Genomic DNA, 21464 nt, shown 5'->3' on the forward strand with positions numbered 1-21464 from the left:
GTTCTACACTTTAAGAAAAATACACTTGTGAAGAATGTAGAATAAGATTTTTAGAGTATCAATAACACATTCCTTACTGAATTAGTGTAAAGCAACGAATGGGTAATAGATACAATTGATGTAGTAACGTAAGTAAAAAGAGATTGAGATAAGTTAAAAAGTAATTATGAGTCTGACATACAATTTTTCTCTATTTGCACTTTAAAGTGAGTCTTATATAACTTTCCTTGAACTCATAAAGCAAGCTATTCGATGGGTGTTTTTCAATAATCAAATCTTTAATTATTATGTGCCTGAGTTCGAAAGTTCTATTTGTTGGATAATTCTTTTTAATTTTCTTACTATTCATTTCATAAATAATTAATTTTGAAAAATAATTTTCATCTACCATTTCTCACCTCATACGCACCCCTCTAATTTCGTCGTCATTAGATTGAGCAATTAGAATAATATTAACAGAGGTGTACACAAAGTAAAAAAAGTGGGTTGAAAATCACAATTCTAATTCTTTTTCCCCAACAAAAAAAAAAAAAATAATAATAATAATAAAATAGTAAAAAAAAAAAAAAAAAAAGGCGCGGGTGAAGTGGGTAGCAGGCCCAAAACCGTTGAAATCAAGTTTTGCATAACAAACCGTTGAAATCAGAAATTCAGAAACCCTAAACCCTAAAAGCTGACTGCGAGGAAGAAGACGAAGATGGAGACGGGAGGAGGCTTATTGGACGAAGCGCTAGGGCATCTCAGCCGCCGCGTGGTGCTCCTCGAAGACTGCGTCGCCACTAGCGCCGCTTTCGTCCTCCACCACATTCTCAAGCGCTCTCTCTCTCAGTCTCCCCACTCCACCTCCAACGCCGTCGTCTTTGTTGCCTTCGCCCACCCCTTCTCTCACTACGATCGCATCCTCCGAAGACTCGTAATCGCTCTCTCTCTTTACAAAGAATTAAACTGTTACTTTTACTTTCGATTGATTGTTCATAGTTTCATGTTTAGCTGCTAATTTTTGTGTTAATTTACTTTGTTTAAGCATTTATTAGTAATTGTTGTATTTATTTTCCATTACATTAATAAAAATGGGGTTTCTAAAATTTGAATGTGTTTTCTGAAACAGGGTTGCAATTTGGCTGCACAGAGGGACAATAATAGATTCTTTTTTCTTGACATGCTTATGGACTGCCCAGGTGAGAAAATCAGGTATAAAATGGTCCTTCAGTATACCGGCTCACCCCGGCTTACTCTTATTTACTAATTAATTTTCCACCCAATGCAAATCCCCGACATGTCCTTATCGATTTACATGTACTGAGTAGCTCAAAGTTAGTTAATGATCCCTCATATAAGAGACCTGCAGATAAATAAATCTTCTTTAGGTTGCTGTAATCACTGTAATTTGAAGCGATGTAGGATTTACTGCAGGACTGATGTTAACCGTAGTTCCATTTCGGTTTATAAATCTTTGTTCATTAAGAGAAAAGTGTAAGAGTTGTTAGTATTGGTTTTCAGAAATTGTTGGATTATCGGGTTTCTTTGTATCATTAAATTCATGACAAGAAATCATCTCATTCGATTGTGATGCAGACAAAGGGAAAAACAGTGATTGTGGACTAATTGCTTTGTATGGGAAAATCCAAAAGACTATAAGTGCCTTAGCTCAAGAGAACAACTCTGTCACCGTTATGATTGATGATATTTCCCTCATGGAGGTGGCTGCTAAGGGATCTACAAATCTTGTGCTGGACTTTCTGCATTACTGTTGCACTTTAATATCAGAATCTGTAAGGCATTGCTTGCAACTGTCTCAATTTCTCTGCCTTTCATGCTTCCACTCCTTTTGTTCTGTTATTTATTTTGTGTCCTTTTCTTGTCTCAGGGCTGTTCTTTGATCATGCTCAATCACGAGGATATCTATTCAGGCACAGCGAAGCCTACCCTTATTTTACAGATGGAGCATCTAGCAGACATTCTGATAAGGGCAGAACCATTGGCCACTGGGTTAGCCTCAGATGTGCACGGGCAGGTATTTGCGAAAACAAATGTTATGTCTCTCTTCATAGGGAGAGTGCTAGGAATTATATCCTGTCACATCATTCTTGTATGGTCCCCTCTTCTCATTTGTGATTAATAGCTTACTTTATGGGTCTTTGGTTGTTATGAAAACAGATAATCTAATTAGTTTTGTTAACCATATTATGCTCATATGTATGATTGGGGCTTTTGTGTCATGGTCCTTTTTCTTGATATCCTTGTTCTTTGCTCTTCACAAATTGGTGTTAAAAATTGAAAAATTGTGAGAACTATGTCCGTTTGTATTGCTTGCTACCGTGCTGCTTGTGACTTGCCAGTTACGACTGTAGTCTCTATTACTTCACAAAAGGTTCACCCTAATAGTTATAGATAATACCTACATTGCTGCACGGATGCATGAGCTATGATCCTGATTGTTGTACTTGGTTGCAGTTGACAGTTAAAAACAGGGGGATTTATGATGGGCATGAGGGATCGAGAAACAAGGTGTCGAATTTCCAATTCAAAGTAAAGGAAAATGGTGTCGAGTATTTCTATCCCGGAAGCAAGACTTGAGGACCATATACGCGGCGTTGTTAAGGAATTTCAAATTGTGGGTGAATATAGCGATTGAGGCTCCCTTGGGATGGTGGAAAGTATATCTGCGTTACGGGTTGTACTAATGTGGCGACATGAATGTTGTTATTCTCATCCCGACCTGCCCTGAAACCGAAATAAAATGGGTTGTGAATGCGACTCTTATCATCGTTAATTAGCACATGCTCAATGAGCATTTGAGGATTATTAGCACATATTTTCTTTTGGTAAACAATTAGAGCGTATGTTTTGCATCACATTGTTGTTGTCATTTGACTGACATAGTTAGGTCATAGGGTTAAGTTAGGCACAATAATCCCAAGGATCAAATGAATTTGTTTCATTCCCATCATCTTTGCATCACGATGATAACAATAGGAAACAATTTCGTTTTATTTTTTCTTTTCTATGGGGTCTATATCGTATACCGGCATTGAAATGAATCCTCTAAATGGACTCTAAGGACGTGTTTACTAATCCGTGATCAGATTGAGTGGAATTGGATTGAGGAGGAATTAGAATTAGATGGAAGTAAATAAATTTTCTGTTGAAGTCATTTTCCAAAACTGTCTGAAATCGAAGAGGAATGATGTTGGTTCTATATAAGTTATTTACTAATTCACTGGAATCAGAATTAAAACTAGCTTGATTACTAAATTGCCCTTATATAAAAAATTATTTTTATACTAATTAATCAAACTAATTTATTTTTTCTTTTCTATGGGTCTATATCGTATACCGGCACAATAATCAGGTGGAAAATATTTTTTTATAAACAAATGTAATTGTTATGTGATTTGGATTTACCTTTTAATTTTAAAGATACGTTAAAAGGACGTTGAATTTGGAATATATCCACCTCCTTTGCAGAATTGTGATTGCATGGTTTTTTTAGCGAAATTGGCAGGTAGAGTTTTGGTGGTGTTTTGGTCTGGTCATCGAATTAGTGGTGAGCCTTTTTTGTCCCTTTCTATATTTACATCCAAATTGACTGTTTCCCTCAACGTTTATTGAAAGGAGACGTAATGAAAAGGTAATAGTGCCTCTTTATTGTTAAATTTTGCCAAATTATTAAAATGAATCCTCTAAATAGACTCTAATACGTGTTTACTAATCCGTAATCAGATTGAGAGGAATTGGATTAAGGAGGAATTGAAATGGAGTGGGAGTAGAGTAAGATTTCTGTTGAAGTTGTTTACTAAAACTGTCTAAAATCGAAGAGGAATGATGTTGGTTCTATATAAGTTGTTTACTAATTCACTGGAATCAGAATTAAAACTAGCTTGATTACTAAATTACCCTTATATAAATAAATTATTTTTATACTAATTAATCAAACGAATTTATTGTTCAAATAAAATAAAATAATAATCAAACTAATTTTATATACCAAAATTTATCTATATAAAAAATAATTAAAGAGGTTTCTTTTTGTTAGAAGATGGTTATTTCCATTTGCCCCCCCCCCCCCCCAACCCAAAACCCTGTGTCTGTCTTCCCCACACCAACCCCTTCATCATGAAGACTTTATTTCCCAACTGCAATAGCCCTCCCCCATCCCCGCCTTTCCTTGCCCTCCATCCCATTTACCCCTATAGCCACCGCCCCTAGCCCCCATTTCTGAAACCCTCCATCTCTCTCCTCTATGCCCTCCCTCTCCGCTTTCTTGGTTACTCCCGTCATGGTTCGCAACGCCGTTCAATCCAACGTGCTTGTGAAAGCTGATGAGTCGGTACGGTTGTTATTGTGTCTGTGTCCGTTCATGGTGGTAGATTTGGGAAAGACAGAAGATTGAGCGAGTGGTCTGGGGTTGCAGAGGAGTTGGAAGGTAAAACCACAAGGAGTATTTTGGAATTAGAAAAAAACTATGGGGGTAATATTGGTACAAAAGCTGGATTCTTGATAGGCTTCATTTCGGGGAATTCAATTACCACCTCAATATCGAGAATTTAATTCCGGGAGCTTGGGGAGTGTGATTCCCTTTAGTAAGTGGGTCCCACACACTTTTTTCATTCCCAAGTGTTAGTAAACGAATGAATCATCAAGAATGAGGAACGACTCCCATTCCGCCATGTACATTCCCTATATAGAAACACGCCTTAAATGGACAATTTTAGTTCACTCCGATATCTCACAGTACATCCCCGATATCCCACAAGACGATTAGATAATCGGTAATATTTTGATAAGTAATTCATATTCTCAGCGATCCTTACTCCAATTATACTAAAAATTATCAAGTTTATATATAATTTTCGTTCCCTTGCAGTAAAACCATGAAAAATGCATGAAGCTGCTATATTCATGTGTTTTACTTTCTTACCAAAAAAAAAACATGAGAAGTGTGTTTTGGACTCAAACCATTAGTGACACACCCCGACCGAGATCGGAGCGTGCTGGCCGTCACACGAAGGTGACGTAGCCATGTGCACGTGCGGAAGCTAATAAAGTAGCAATATAAAAGTACGAATAATTAGAAACTAGCATACAAAGTACTAAAATAAGTGCTAGTAAGTGAGATACAATTTCAGAGCAGGTCTATAGCAGCCCAAACAAAAACGACAACAGTAGTACGCCCGAAGGCGACCCTACAATGAGGAGTGTCTGTCAGAACGCCGGAAAGCCCTCAAGGGAAACCACCGCAACGGCTAAGCAACTAGAACCTGGAGGGGCGCAAAACAAAAGCGTGAGTGGGCAAAAACAAGCTCTTTGAAAACCATTTAACAAAATACATTCTAACCCCTCGCCGTAAAACCTGTATACTTCCCAGAAAATAAATATATAAACGTATGTATAACATGCCAAACATGTTCAAGGGTATGCCATATGCTCTAAAAATATGCCATGCCGAAGTCTCATAACGATATGCAAGTGCCCAGGTATAAACATATCAATATCATGTAATCTGGCAGCCGGAGTCACCTAACGTGACCTGTACGGCTGCATATAGAGCTCAAATCTAAATCTCAATATCTGAACCTGCCCACGAGTCGGAACCACCTAAAATGGTATGTACGACAGGCCTGGGTGTAAATAAGTGCTACGATCACGTGAAAGCTGTGCGAATAATCGCGGGTCACCTACGAGTCGGAACCACCTAATGTGGTATGTACGATAGGCCTGTGCACCTAGCTTGGATCCAAGCTGAGCATGGGGTGCGGGAGGTGAACATCACGTGAAGGACTGGGCCCTGCTCAGGGCGGGAGCACTAACACCGGGGGTGCAGGTTATGAGCTCTCTAAGCAACTCAAACTACTGCTGAATGTAATTATGAATACCACTTACCTGGCACTTACCTGTGCGTCCACAGCACCCAATATGCATATATATGTATGCCACTACTAATGTGTGCAATGATGCATAAACGATAATAATAACATGCATGGCATAAGGCAAATAACCCTTTTTAAATCAATTTATGGGAATATAAATGTATATAGGTATGTACGGAAAACAAAAGCCCACTCACTGGTACGTGGAAGGGTCGTAGCCCCCCTGCCTCGAGTGACCACGCTCGTCCTCGGGGTACGTGTCACCTATATGCGAAATAACTATAAAAACGTTAACTTTAAAGCACATAACCAACTTCTCGTAATAACTTCTCATACATTGCTCAAAATGGACAAATGAATATACCAACGTGCTCTACACAACCTCAGGATCACAACCATATTTTTAAAATAATTTTTGGACCTCTCACGCGCCCCCACGCGCCAGAATAGGCACGGACCCACGTGCCCCCACGCGCGGCCACGTGCCATGCAAACTGACGGTGTCAACTGACGCCGTCAGGAATATTCCGTTAAACTTAACCCCTGCCGTTAGGAATATTCCGTTAAACTGCTTCTTCTCCGATCAGTCCCCGACGCCGGCGCCGTCGCCGTCGCCGGAAAACCTGCAAATCACGATTTCTCGCTCGTTTTTCCACCTTTTTCCACGTTTCTTGCACCAAAATCAACCCTAGAGCTAGTAGAACATGTCCCAACAAGTTTTAAGGCCTAAAATTAAGAGATTATACCTGTCCAAATCTCCAAAACTCGGCCAACTCCACATCCAACGATCCTGACGTCCAAATTCACCCAACGAGCTACTCCCAAGCTCCTGGGAACCTCACAAAGACAACTACAAGCTCAGAAATCCCAAAAACTCAATGTATAACTTTTGCATGAACAGTACTCGAATCGGCCATCGTCGAAACGACGTGAAAACGAAGGATTTCTCACCTGAAAAGGGTATGGCTGAGCTTGCCTCGACCTCACGAGCTCAAATGTGTCCTTGGTTTCCTCGATCTGCAAAGGTTTGAGGGTTCTTGGTGTGTGTCCGTACACTTACAGAAGGAAGAAGAAGAAAGAAGGGAGAGAGAGAGAGACACGGGACAGAGACAGAGGGAGAGGGAGAGTGAGTCAGTGTGTGTGTGGCCCTACACTTGCCAACACCACACAAAACTACCAAAACATCACGAAAACCAACTAGGGGTAGAATTGTAATTTCACACGTACGTTCTAATAATCCCGGGACGGGATGTCACAATTAGCCTGATCTCGATTTTGAATTTTTAATGAATTAGAGTTTGCCATGCATTGATATTAATTGTTGTATTTATTTTCCATTGCATAAATAAAAATGGGATTTATGAATTTTAGATGTGTTTTTGAAAATAGGGTTGCAATTGTTGTATTTCTTTTTTCTTGACATGCTTCTTCCACCATGTCCACACTTACAAAGAATAACTTCCATTTCACAGTACACAGTTCCTCAAATCCAAGGTGGAATACCATGTAACACATTTCGAAAGCATGAAAGAAGATCCTAACTAAAGTGTTAATTCCTACGTGGATTGATATAAAAAATATTGCTGCCAATTTTGACAGCATATAATGACGATTTCTTTTTTCTTTTATAAATAGTTTATCGTGCGAGCCCTAGTAAATGACCAATTATAAAGCAACAAAACAAGTTTTAATTGTAGGATGAGCTCCGAAATCATTAATTGTGTCTCTATTTCATAGAAGTCCTTCCAAGCAAAAGGTTCATGGAATTGTCGCCCGCAACCAAGATAGGGGTATAGGAACCACTAGAGGAGTGGATGAGACTACAATATGCAAGGCAAGGCTACAACGGGGTATTTTTTGTGAGTAGGTAGTTTAGATGACGTGATCCGTCAGGACGAAACATATATTTTCTTCATTTGGCTTTTTGGCCTAAACCCTAAATTTGACACGTGAAAAATCTGCCTAATTATAAGGCGTAGTAAAAGAAAGAGGATTTTATTCGGATTTACTTTATGAAATCCTAGGTATCTTTATATTTTAATCATTTATCGTACATCGTGCAATTAGTTTTTGTCAGATACTATTATGTCTAATTTTAAATAAAAAAATCAAATAATTTATGATCGCATGATATACGATGAGGACTAAAATGTGGGAATCCCTAGATCCCACAAAGTGGACCGGATATGATCCAATTCCGTAGTAAAAAGGAACGTGCTTTTCATGCTGACTTTTGCCCAACTGTATATTACGCAGCTGATAAAGTTTTAATCAGTCTTTTGTTTGATGGAAGGGAAGTTCGCCGCCGAACCATTTCTGTAAGCGAGTTGAGCCACCAGACAGTGACGCGGCTAGGGATGCGTGTGAGGGTGGCCGGGGGCGGAGATTGGTCCAATTGGGATACTTGCATTTCGGTACTACAGAAGGTTTGAATCCCGAATTAAGAGGAAGTTAGGCCACCCCATTTGCTTTTGCTTCTCTGAAATTCATTTTTTCTCCTTCGTTCAAGTGCGTTCGCATTGTCCAGCAGCTACATAGCTTTATCTAGCCGCTGAACGATTGAATTCAGTGCGCCGGCAATGATCTGCGGTTAGTCTCTCCCTTCCTCAGTCACACACTACAAAATATTATATTGTAAATTTTGTAACCGGTAAGTGACTTTTTTTGTGTTTGTTCCTATGCAAAAGGGGTGAAATCTCATTCTCCAACATGCAAGTGCAATCTCTGCAGTTTTTCCTTCTTCTGACCCTCGTCGGCCCCTATATACATATAGCATCTTCTGTTCTGTATGAATGCATGAATACGAAGCATCGTCTAATGGTGTAAATTCAAGTTTTGACTAACAACGCTCTAGACATATGTTTGTATTGGAGAAGGCTAGGCTACCCCATCAAGAATTACTGCCTTCCGCAGTAAAATCGCAAAAGAAATTGTTCAAGTCAAAAATCAATAAACATAAATCCATGTGCCTTTTGTTGTCCCCCTGTAGTAAATCTAGTCTTAACCATACTAGATATGTAGATTTTGAATGCCAAATGCTGTATGCCCCTATCCTGCATCATCGAAACAGATGCTTCATCGGGTATACATGGCTAGTCCTGTTCTCATGGACAAAACCACTAGCAATGAGTTGAGTAAGCTTAGCTATCTGTATCGTTGCCTTTGGTTTCATTTACCACATTTCGAATAAACTGTCCACGAACACGGGGCCTTTCTTCCGCCAGTTTTTTCCTGCTCTGGTATCTAACCTGAAGAGGTGAAGAATCATTTTGTTAAATACTCAATCAAAATTAACCATAGAAGTAACGCATTACACACGATAAAACTCAAAACACAACTAGAGTTACCTTCTTCTCGAAGCATCTATCTTTCCTCTTCTGGCGGAATTTATGCAAAGCAGCCTCTCTTTGTGCAAGACGGTTTTGATCAATTTCACTTTTGCTACCACCTTCAGTTGCACTGATAGTTCCTCCTTCTCCAGCTATGTGCTTATCAGATTCCATGTAAGTTCCCCTAGAATTTATGGCAGAGCTACCCCCACTCTGCCCGTTGATACTGTTGTTTCTTTCTAAGGCACACCCATGCAAACTGTTACTGCCAACATTTGGTTCCATTGGTGCACCCTGCACATTGGATGACCCACACTGTGGAGCTGCTGCCGCCAGATTTTTCAGAGACAAACCATCGTGATTCAGTATCTGCTGGTGCTGGTCCAGACGCACGTTATGCATATGGTGGTGCTGCTGCAGCACTTGCACGTGCTGATTCATTCCCCATTCTTGTGATAAAGTTGTGTTATGGACTGCAGCATCAGCCTGACCTTGTTTTATAGGCTGGTTATAAGACATAATCCTGTTGTGGTCGGGTTGGAAGACACAGGAAGTGTGGATTGATCTGGGGTCTGCATTGTCCTCCGATATCTCTTCGTTGGCAAAGAACTTGTTAGTAGTGGACCCTATGTCATCGTTTTTGCTACAGCCATTGGAACGCTGGTAGAGAGGAGTGCCATATGATTTAGATTGACAATTTTGAAATGATTTTGCATTTGCTCCCCCTGAGCTATTACCGAGAGGAGAATAGCTACCAATACTCCCAGATGGGGTCTGCTTCGAATTTGTAGAAAACTTGTACCTGAACAGTACCGAAAATATTTTCAGATTAAAAAAGTTGACGTAAACGTCGGTAGAGATGAGTTTAATTCAATTTCTGAGTATCTGCATACCTTGAGAAGGCTGAATTGTTTGAATGTCTCAGAACATTTTGATCATGACCACTGCACCTGGCATCTTGAACATCTCTCTGCGTCATTAAACTGAGCTCGAGGGAAGGAATTTCTTTACTGTCATGGATGGCCTTAGCTTTTATCTCTGGAAGCTTGAAGACACCATTTGGAACGTCAAACATAATACATTGCATCTGAGGAAAGGTGGTACTGTTACCGATGCCACCCATTAGATCAACAGCCTGGTTTCTCAATTCCCGATTTGGTTTTTCATTGTTGAGCTCTGGTTGCCCTTTGTCTGTTTGTTCATCATCGTTCTTTGAGTCCATTTCTGGAAGTCTGTCTTTATTAGTGCCGGTCGTGTTGGTTAACCCTTCTTCTTTTGGTTCATCAAGCTGCAAAACTGAAGTTCTAGGAAGTCCTATAGCTGAGTCTTTGCCCATGACAACATCACCTGAAGGAGAAAAACAGAAAAATTTACCCCGAAAAAAGAGAGACAAGGAAACAAAAGATGTTTAGAATAAGATGCCTACCAAGCTCTTCATTTTGCCCTTCAGCCTCACTAGTTTTAAATGCAGGCACCCCGTCATTGCCAAAAGTGTCATCCCTTGAAGGATCAACCTGACTGGTCTGAAAGAATAAATCCAAGCTAATGCTTGGAAATTGATCAGTACCTCTCCAGAAAGATCTTTTGGGAGATAAATTTTCGTTCTGGGTGGCATGGAAAATTGCAGCTAAACAACCTCATCACGCAAAGGTACTTTTTCCTGAAAATGATCTTTTTGCCTTTCGATTAAATTATGTTTAATTTTACTCATGTTCAAGATTAAACATTAGGCATACATATATGCAAATCGAGTGCAATACAAAAGAATTCAAACACTAGTTTACTCTTTTATATGATACTAGTAAAGTGAAGGCAATTAGTAAGCTGACTGATACTTGCCAATCAACATCTAACATACATGAGAAAGGAGATAGAATAAAGCATCCAAGTAAGGATATACGATTAAAAACGTAGAACAAGAAAGATACTAGACAGGATGAATTTATACCTCAGTGCCACTTCCATTGTCACCTTCATCCTTGTCAGTCAGACTAATGTTTCCGAGGGCAACGTTATCCTCACAATTACTACCAGTGTTCTTGTCTGACTCCTCAAAACCTGACGACTTTGTAGATTTTTGAGTCCCGATATCACTTGCACTTCCACTACCACTAGATTGCTGAAAGGATGAGTAATGAACACAAAAACAGAGGATCAAGATTCTGCACATGCCTTGGTGATGCACTGATGCTTGAATGTAGAAATGAAAACCAAACTGAAAATAATAGTTCCACGACATAGTATGATACAAAAAAAAAAACATGAAATAAGTAGAGCGACTCACCCTTTGGCATTTCCTCCAAACATGCCGCCATAGGTTTTTAAGCTCATTCTTTCGTATAGGCTTCAATAAAAAGTCAACAGCGCCCTTTGATAAACACTTAATAACTGTACTCATAGAATCTTGACTCGACATCACTGCACAAGACACACAAGGTTCAGTAGCTAAAGCATCAACCTGCTAAAAAATACTATAGGTAAATCAGAATTACGTTTGCCTGAGTAAAAATGTGAAAAATGTACTTACTAATTACAGGAATATTCTTTCGAGTTTTGTGGTCCATTATGTTGGTCAGGAGATCCATGCCTGACAAATTGGGCATGACAACCTCACTCAAAATAAGATCAACATGAGTTGTAAGATCTTCTAAGATTTCCCAAGCTCGTATACCATTATCTGCCTCTATTACTGCAAAGGTTGGATCCACTGTTAATTTTACCAAAATACAAGCAATTAAAGGAACAGGAATTAATCCTCATTTTCCTAAATTATTCAAGATAAATTGGAAGTAAACTATCAGTCTATCACTCTCGCAAAGTGAGCTTTCTCAAAGAACTATCAACTGTAAAGCATATGAAAATTAGAGTCACAAAACCCATGTTTACAATCTTAAACAATGTTTTAGTCACAGCTTTAACATCATAAGAAAAGCTTTTGGCTTGAAGACTGCATAATTGTTTATTGTCTAAGATTGTAGATGCCACAGCTACTGACAACCTTAGTAGATTAAGCATTGGAGTCTGCAGAAGTTCTGTAAAATAGGCGTAGGCAGCCACAAGGATGAAACTATGACTTTTTTTAATCCTTTGTTAACAATATCAACCTGCTAAAAATATGATAGAACATGCTTAAAAAGAAAATCTGTCGTAAGAACGTTCTATCATTTTATTGTGTATGAGGGAAATATCTCATATCATTAATATCTGCACTTGAAATATCAGCTCATACAAATATTTACACCAGTACACTTCAACTGATCCTAGTCCTACACATAGGATCTTATATTTTGCATTATACTAACCTTCGTAGCCACAATTTTGCAGTAAAGCACGGAGAATATTGCGAGTTCCATCATCATTTTCCACTAGCAGAACCTTCAGAGACCTGACTGATAAGAACTCCTCCCATCCTTGAAGCTGTTGTTCTGGCCGCCCACCATTTACGCCTTGCAAGTCCTCATTAACCCGAAAATCTTCCTCCTTTGAGAGCTGTCGGCCATCTCCCATGGCGCCATCCTTAATTTCCTTGCTCTCATCTCGAATGTGGCAATTTAATTCCGCACGCTCTTTGGTTACACGACTATTGCTATTCATCCCAACTTTCCCGATCAACCAGATTCAAAGAGACAACGGGATCACGTTGCACATCCCAGTGTCTTCAGGATGCAAGCATTAACAAGACCTGAAATGGAGTGAAGCTCCACGAGCCTCCTCTCCAAACAAGAAACAATCAGATTCAAAAGAACTGTAAATTACATGGTCTACGAAATCGATGCACATTCCATCGCCACTGATATATCTAACCAGAGCAAAGATTACTTGAAGTTCAAACAATCTTCCCATTATTTCTCTTTAGCATGAAAATTGATTCACTAAATTATTTTTCTCACACAATTTCCATTTCAGCAACAAAGCATACCAAAGATTTAACAAATTTGCTCCCTTAAGCTTCAACAGATATACAAAAAAAATAAAAAATAAAAACAAAAAGAGTAGGAAATTGAAGTGAAATTAACAACAGAATGCACTCACATCAACTAAACCTAACAGAATAAACTGTCATAAAAATGAAAAAATTGAATAAACTGGAAGAATAATTTTATTATTTCGATTTCAGAGCAGTCGAATTTACCTCTAAATCCAGAGAAAATAGCCAAAAAATACTAAAAAATTTTGCATTATTTGAGCTCGATCCAGACCTCCGAATGCAGATTTTTTGAGTTGGAAAGTCGCAAGCTTCCGAGCTGAGTGAGAGCGCGTTAGGGCTTTTCTCTTCTGAAAAACAAAAGAAAAAAGAGAAAAATACGCATCGGAGAAAAAAAAATGGGCTTCAGCGGTCGCGGAACGGCGGCTCAGAAGAGGCAGGGGAAAGGCGGATGTCTTGAAATTGAGATAAAGATATTATATGCAGGCCATTTGCTGACGTGGACGGAGTGGAGGTCGGGAACTCTGCCACGTCATGTGCCTGCCACGAGGGATAACTGGGGGAGTAGGCCAAGCGGGGAACTCGCCGTGACACGTGGCGCGTTTTGAGACGAGTAAATGGTTTGAGGGTGCTTGGATTCGTCGACGTAACTGGAGACGAATTTTGGCGGGTTCGCACACCAACGGCGGAAGAGACGGCTTGTGAGAGGACCAAAATGCCCTCCCGATTTCACAGATTGGTCCACGTCATCATAAAAATATCTGCTTGGAAAGCCCACGACCAAAAGAAAAGTCTTCGTTTCGGTTTTTCGTTTTAAATGTTTAGGTAATTTAGTTTGTATCAATATCTATTTATGTCATTTTAAATCTAAAATATGTTGTCACGTGATCTTATCAATTAATCTCACTACTCATAAAATTTTGATAGTATATATACCACTTGATCTATTAATAAATGAGTCCAATCATACTTCTATGTTTAAAACGTTATTAATTTATATATCTTGCCTTTATGCTCTAATTTTCTTATATATAAATTGCTAATTTGACACCTTCATCCATTTTCACATAATTTCAATAGGTTTTCAACTTAGGATTAAGATTTTATATAGATTTTTGAAATATCATCATAGTATTTTAATAATGACTTTTGTTCCATGTATTAATAAATATTAGAAAATATATATATATATTTTTTTATCAAATAAAGTTTGTTAACTTTTATTACCAACACCAAAACTTACCCACAACCTCGAGCCGAAATGATTTAAAAGTGACACCTAATTGCCAAGTGCCATTATTTGGAGAGAATCGAGATGAAAGTGAATGGAGGTGCCAAATTGTCGCACAACCCGAAATTTGGGTAGTTTTGTTTTTTTTCGAATTTGGGTAGTTGCTTGTACAAATTTTAGTTAAGATGGGTGTCTGCACAAAAGTGTGAAGTTCAAAGCAATATTGTGAAATTTTTCCTAGTTTATTTAGCCCGATTACATCCCGCACAATGCAACGTGTCCATTTCCCTTTGTCCCGCATAATGCAACATGTCCATTTCCCCTCGCCCCTCATTTTGAGGGGCGAGGGAAACTCAAAACTTGAAACCTCTTCTGACACTGGAAAGCGAGGCATCACTATGACCCAAGCAAATTGCAACGAGGGCAATATGCGATATCAGTAACCCCAGTTTTTGACAGTTTTAGAGAATGTTCTCAACAGGAACCCGAGAGCAGATGAATGCAAAGGAAAAAGATGACAAGAAAACAAATGGTAAGTTTTCATGTTTTTCTCCTCCTATGGTTTGTGTACAGAATTCCATGTTTACAATTCGTTAATCGATACAATTTCATTAAAACACGGCAAACTTGTGGTGCAATGAAAATTTTACTTCCCACCACAACGATCTAAGCATCTGCCACACAAAGAACACGACTGAATATTACAAATGCCCAACTTGGCAAACGAATAATACCATACCTGCTTTTTATCGCACACTGAAGTTTTTCCCCTTCAATTTCAAATTATATGCATCTGCTTCGATGACAATGCAAAGAATGATATAGCTTACCTAATGAAAACTAACTTGTCTGGTGTATGTAGTACAGAATTTTCGAATCATGCTGCTGCAGACCATTTGTCTTCATTGTCTTCCAGCTTCAAAGCTTGAAGTAGCTTTGGCCACGATTCGGGAATCCCTCCAGGAAGATCAAACTCTAACAATTTTCCTCGACTTCGGTAGAACTCCTCCACGGGTTGACTCTGCAAGAAGATGATGGAATGTGATGCACAGATTACTAACTGAACCAAAACCGAATACCGTTCACTCAGCCTGTAAAATAGTCTCTGAGGTAGATCTGTACGAAGGTGGAATGCCTTATAAACTATGGGTGGCAGTGTTTCAGTCACGTTAATATATTTTTAATCTTAAACACGGATAAGTTAGATGCTTGAATACTTGAAAAGAATATAAAAGAGCATTCCCAAGATACTGAAACAATACCATATCATTGTAAATACGGAGGCGTTCCTTAACAACTTCTTCAGTGTCATCGGATCGTGTGATAAGCTTAGATGCACAATTTGGAGGGGGAAGAAGTGGAGCCATGTACATGCCAGGGTTTCCGTCCTCAGCCTTAATGTCAACGGAGGCAACATTATAATTTCCTCCACACTCACTACAAATCCTTCTTCCAAGGCACTTCGCAAGCAAAGCCTCTTCACGAAGCTTTAGGTTGATCACCAAATCAATGTCTGTTACTCCCTCCAAAATTTCCTGTAAAATCATAAAAAATTATAAGGCAAGTTATAAACAAGAGAGGCCAGAGCGTTATGTTTGAGAGGAAGGAAGGAGGGAAAGGCACAGAAGCTGAGTCAATGCGACATGGAAATATACGATTGCACCATACAATAAGCTCTGTTGCCAATTGAATGGCACTAAGTCAATGCCTACTCTTTTCTCTGTAGCCACTCGAGACATTATAAAAGAAAGAAAATTCGCACTACTTCCTCAATAAGTATCCTTACATATTAGTTTCAAAACTTAGTGCCCTCCAGAGGTCATAGAAACCCGGAAATTCCCAATAAATAAGTACTCTCGTAAAACAGCACACAAAGTAATTATCTTCGTTCGATAAATGGTAGATGCCCCCGGTGTAGTAATCATATTGAAACTCAATGACTAAAATTCGTGATGGGGTGCAAATTCCTTATGTAGATATGCAAGATGATAGAACTTCAAACCAAGTGAAGTACTGAAGTTGATCCCCATAAGCAAATATAACACAAAAGGAAACCTTATTAAAACTTGAACCATCTGAATTCAGATTTTCTGGATCCAAACATTAAATTCAAAAAATGCAACAACTTTTGAAATGAAAAGAAGCACAACGGAAATACCGCTGTGCAGGAATTCGGGTGCCAGCATAAATTGTTGTAACGCAATTGCGCGATCACACAATCAACAAGCAGTCACTTTTCAAACACCACAAATCTACTTTCACATTTCAACTCCACTAATCTGAACTAAATCTTCATATCTGACTACTACATTTTGTTATCTACACCTGCATGATCATTTTGTGCACATTTCAAGCAAATTCAAGCTCCCATTTTTTAAAAATTTGATGGAAAAGATGGTATTACCGCCTGTCGAATCGTCCGAGGGAAGCCGTCAAGGATGAAGCCAGTTTCACCCTTAGCTGCACTAGCCTCAAGACGCTTGGACAACAAGTTTATTATAATCTCATCCGAAACCAATTTCCCCTGATTCACAACCTCCGCAAGCTGCAATTTTACATATATTCTTTTAGGTTTTGAACAACTTAAATTTACAGAAGTTATAGAAACCCTAAGGGCCAAAGGGGAGGGACCTGAAGAGCGAAGGGGCCGGAGGACGACAACTCGTCGCGGACGAGATCGCCGGTGGCGATGTGGGGGACGCCGAGGAGGTGGCAGAGGCGGGAGGCGTAGGTGCCTTTGCCGACGCCGGGGCAGCCGAGGAAGACCCACTGGACATTCCTGCCCTCGACGTCGCGATGCAGGGGGAGAGGCTTTGGGATGACGAAGGCAGACGCTTTGATGTCAGTTTCGGAATTTAGAAAAGGCGAGAAGCGGAAGCTCCGGAGTGAGAAGTAGCTTCCCGGTCGTCGTAATTTCAGAACGCGATCCAAAACCGCCATGGGAGGGACTAAAAAGTCAAGTCCTTTTGGATTGCACAGAGAGAGAGAGAGAGAGACAGAGAGAGGGAGTTTAATGTGTTCCGGGAGGGCAGAGGGGTGGTGGTGGGTTTTAGGCGCGCCACGGCACGTGCAATAAAATCTAGAGCGCTCTCCAGTCCACGATAACGAATGTCAAAAAGTGCACTTGTGTTCTGTATTCTGTTGGAATTTGTCTTCCTTTTTCATTAATAACGTAGAAGTTGGTAATTAAAATATTATTTAAAAGTTAATTAACGTGTTTATTTTTTATTGATTACATATTATTTAATTTGTAAATTTAGTTTAAAAATTTAGTCTCTTAGCAAAATTCCTGAAATTAGGTTTTTCCATTACGATTTTAGATAATTCGGTTACAAATTACATGCAAGAAAACAAAGGAAAGTCATGAAGGGAACAAAATTTCTTTCTTTTCATTACCAACTGATAAGTAAACGAGTCCTTAATGTTCTTTGGGTTTTACTTTCAACTAAAAATCTTTAAATCAATTACACATGGGATCGGCTACAATACATCTCACGCGGTGTTCACTCTCTATTGTACATAAGAATGTCTAAGTTCGAATTTCATGGAGGCAAACTTGTGCAGCTTACCCAAATTCCTCACCCCTAGAGAGTTTCTCTTTTTTGAAACCATTTCATAGTCTCAGTGCCATTACCCGACGTATCATTGCTTACCATGTGTTCAAAGAGTACACGTATCCAACGAAAAACTGCCATGTGGACCCAAAATTACAACTATACATTCCAAAGAGACAAATAACTGCCTTAGCAATACTGCTTCATTGAGTGTGGCTCCAGCTGATCTCAGAAAAAGCCCCTCAATATCTCAATCTTATGAATTACATGAAACTCCATAGCCTTCATTATAATGAAAATTGCAAGCATGCAGCAGTTACTAATTTAAATTTCACGAAAGGGTGAAAATGAAATTACATCAATCAAAAACCACTCGAACAAAGCACTAAATCAAATCGGAATATGGTACGATCTTACAATACATGCCTATCATTTGAGGGTGAAAAGTACAAAATACAAAATCAAATACACGTGCAGTTATACAAAGGTTGTCATCGCTCAGCTACATGTGGTCAGCCCTGCCGTCATCCTCACTAATTCCATCGCCTGCGTGCCTGTGGCGAGATCAAGCAAACAAAGCTAAGAGAACAATGCACAAGAAGTACGGTTCCCAACTCTTTTGAATGCAATTGCTACTAGATGATGACTTAAGATGAACCTTAATCACAGGGTTTCAAAATTTCACATCCTTCGTTTATACATGACAAAGGTGGGATCGGCATGTCATTACTAGTAAATTCTAAGCATTTACTGACCGGTCAACACAATATGATCTCATGGACAATGTAACCACCTACAAAATGAAACACAAGGCAAATAGCCCTACTTTGATTTTCAATATCATCGAAAATCCATCTCTCCACCATTTCTCATCACTCATTCAGTTTTCTTTGGAAAGAAAAGCTTATCCTAGTCTTAGTTTAAAGTGGATAGAACAAAAAGAAAAGGTTGAGATCATACCGCCAAGATGTTGTTAGATTGCGAGCTTTTCTATCCAATTGGAGATTTTCCATTGCACTTGAAGCTCGAATGACATCCTCAGGACTTTCATCACTGTCATACCTATAGTTGTAGTCATCTTTCCTGTAGCCAGACATGGAGGACCCACCTCTTCGATCTGAATATGCTAGAATGCATCAGATAAAGAGAAACAAAAGGAAGCACGTAAGGGGAAGACACAAGAAATAGCTTTGTCACTCACCAGTTGACTGGGAAGATGCACCAGGCCTAAGTATAAACACACAAACAAACTCATATCAATTAAGAGTTGAAGGAAAAAGGAAAATGAGACAAAAGCAAACACAAAATATTGGATAGTGATGTAGGTTCAACACCTTCCAAGTGGAGGTAGCCCTCCCGCAACAGATGACGAAGAAGGTCTTCGCATGTTCCGAGAATCTAAATTGGATAAGGACTCCGTTTCCGAAGTAGTTAGCCTCCTTCCAGTACCCCTTGCTTGAGATAAATTCTGCAGTAAAACGATCTAATGGTAAGCAATCTGCTAAAGGAACAAAAACATGCAAACAATAGGCTAAAGGAATTTGTATTTTTGCTTCATTAGCAATCCAGGGTGATATCATCCCCTTTCTCTTTTGGCTGGGAAAATTTTTCCCATGGTCAGTTGAACCTCTGAATTGTATATTAATCCCATCCTATAACTGACCAATAGGTTTAAAGAAAAGGGAAAACGTACGGGCACATATAACAGAGAACACATCATGCAATCTGATTCTTAACCAATTTGTACTATGTCCAGAGAACTAACACACATTTATTTTATTTTATTTTTGTCGAACTAACACACATTTATTGAAGCCATGACTTGGTTACGTGATAAAAACATAAAAATCAGTTAAATGTACCTTGAAGCAAAGAAAACATCGCCACGAAAGACAACAGTCCTAATGCAAATACTGAAATGAAATTGAAAATTTTGTGTTTTAACTCAGACAATCAAACCTCAAATTTCAAGAACCCTTCAAGCACGTCCAAAAGCAAAGGACAGCTATCTCCATTTCGGTTCAGATCATACCCATTCTTGCTACTAAAGTCCTTCAACTCAGCTTTCCAAGAATCCTTTTGCTGCGATTCAGCAAAAACAAAATCAGCAATCATTAGCATAAGAAAGCAACATATTACTTCATACTTTTTGCAAAAAGCCGACACTTTCTGCGCTCAAAATTATACATGATTACCAAATTACACTCGGGCTGGTAAACTTTTAGCGTATGGTTTAGTTGCGCCCAGTCTAGGTATTCGCATATCAGTGCCGTCAGCAACCTTCCTATAACAAGCATGCCAAAGTGAAATTCAGCCGATAAGCATAAAAACCAAAAGGAAATTAACTTTCTTTAAGCGTGGGATAAGTAGAAGAACCCGAAGGGGAAGCGTGGAGCTGTTTAGCGCGATCGTTGCAGCTACCAAGCAATGCCGGAGGCAAGCCTTCGTCTTTCTCAATGACCTTGTCCTCCTCCTCAATTGCCTCAAACACGCTTGCTCTCAACTCAGCCTACCAAAACAAAACAGTTGAATTAATCAGAAAACAACCCGAAAACCCGAATAATAAGTTCGATTATTCACAAATCACAGCCTAATTATGCAAAAAAAGGGATCACATATCTCAAAATCCGAAGCTTCAAATTAGTTACGCAAATAAAAAGCAAGGAGCTTTGAAATTGCAAAACCCTAGCCGAAGTCAACAAGGCTGGGGGACATATACTCAATTAACCCGAGAAAAAAACCGCGTTTTTTGGGGTAAAATCAGCTGCGGAATCACAGAAAGGAGATCGAGATGTCGAACATTAAGAAAAAGGGGGAAATGGGCGAAAAAGGGAATTTGAAATTGTACCCGGATCTTGGCGAGTACGCCCTTCTTCTCGAGGGTGCGAGTGACGAGAGTCTTGAGGTCCATCATCTCCCTCGTGTAGTCGTCCATCTTGTTCTTCAGTTTTCAGAGGGAGAGGGTTTTGATTGGTGACGAAAGAGAGAGCGAGTGAGCTCGCTTTCTCTGCGTTTTGAATTTCTCAGCTTTCCTCGATGTTTGGATTCTTCAGAGAGAGTGAGAGGAGAGAGGGGAAAGTTGCTCTCGGAATGATGGTGGTCACTGGGATGAAGGTGGGCTCCACTGCAGGCTTGCAGTTACCCTGGTAATTTCATCTGGGCTGGCAGCTGTGAAATTCGAAATACGATGTTTTGGGCCGTTATTGTATTAAGCCTGTGAGTTCTTTTCTGGCCCTTGAGTATCAGCCTGCTAAATACCCTTTTTGTTTTGTCTCGTTCATCACGTGATTCGTTGCAACTGAATATAATTTTTGAAGAAAATTGAGGTTCTATTGTAAAACTAATTGTTAATATGAGGTTCCAATTACTTATAAGTACATCAAAGTTCTTTTCTTTTTTTGATGTGGAATTGATATTCTCAACACGCTAAAACGAATTTTAAAGCCTAGTATATGAACAATACAAATCAGATGATATAGAGAGCATGGCGTCGTTAGACAACTCAAATTCTTAGAAATTTTTTTTTTCACCAGTTTAGAAAGAAGCTACAATTTT

General features: G+C 39.2%; 4 protein-coding genes across 5 annotated transcripts; 1 reads left to right on the top strand and 3 right to left on the bottom strand.

Annotated features, from left to right (window-relative positions):
- The first annotated feature begins 604 nt into the window (after positions 1–604).
- Positions 605–2855, top strand: LOC137721325 (elongator complex protein 6). The gene is made up of 5 exons (XM_068460423.2): positions 605–913; positions 1109–1178; positions 1576–1772; positions 1868–2014; positions 2455–2855. Exons 1-5 carry the CDS (start codon positions 698–700, stop codon positions 2575–2577), a joined length of 753 nt encoding a protein of 250 aa, XP_068316524.2. The 5' UTR covers positions 605–697; the 3' UTR covers positions 2578–2855.
- A 5833-nt stretch (positions 2856–8688) lies between these two features.
- On the bottom strand, positions 8689–13772 carry LOC137720948 (two-component response regulator-like PRR37). 2 transcript variants are annotated; one of them, XM_068460074.2, is made up of 9 exons: positions 13332–13772; positions 12502–12907; positions 11727–11888; positions 11484–11617; positions 11148–11318; positions 10626–10722; positions 10093–10546; positions 9218–10001; positions 8689–9118 (listed from the first exon to the last, which is right to left on the bottom strand). In XM_068460074.2, exons 2-9 carry the CDS (start codon positions 12791–12793, stop codon positions 9011–9013), a joined length of 2202 nt encoding a protein of 733 aa, XP_068316175.2. In that variant the 5' UTR covers positions 12794–12907; positions 13332–13772; the 3' UTR covers positions 8689–9010. The 2 variants fall into 2 exon arrangements, with proteins under 2 accessions (XP_068316175.2, XP_068316177.2); XM_068460076.2 differs by having other exon boundaries at positions 13399–13573.
- A 1098-nt stretch (positions 13773–14870) lies between these two features.
- On the bottom strand, positions 14871–17495 carry LOC137721185 (putative adenylate kinase 6, chloroplastic). Its single transcript, XM_068460291.2, has 4 exons — positions 16987–17495; positions 16760–16900; positions 15618–15890; positions 14871–15376 (listed from the first exon to the last, which is right to left on the bottom strand). The coding sequence occupies exons 1-4, from the start codon at positions 17293–17295 to the stop codon at positions 15233–15235; spliced, it is 867 nt and encodes a 288-aa protein (XP_068316392.2). The 5' UTR covers positions 17296–17495; the 3' UTR covers positions 14871–15232.
- Positions 17496–18172: 677 nt separating this feature from the next.
- On the bottom strand, positions 18173–21032 carry LOC137720648 (protein TONNEAU 1a). The gene is made up of 8 exons (XM_068459737.2): positions 20758–21032; positions 20286–20418; positions 20105–20193; positions 19869–19991; positions 19244–19377; positions 19111–19136; positions 18870–19026; positions 18173–18463 (listed from the first exon to the last, which is right to left on the bottom strand). Exons 1-8 carry the CDS (start codon positions 20842–20844, stop codon positions 18412–18414), a joined length of 801 nt encoding a protein of 266 aa, XP_068315838.2. The 5' UTR covers positions 20845–21032; the 3' UTR covers positions 18173–18411.
- Positions 21033–21464: the final 432 nt, after the last annotated feature.

This window comes from Pyrus communis, chromosome 1, assembly GCF_041283825.1.
Source record: "Pyrus communis isolate YQ-2024b chromosome 1, ASM4128382v1, whole genome shotgun sequence".
In the NCBI taxonomy this organism is placed as follows: domain Eukaryota; kingdom Viridiplantae; phylum Streptophyta; class Magnoliopsida; order Rosales; family Rosaceae; genus Pyrus; species Pyrus communis.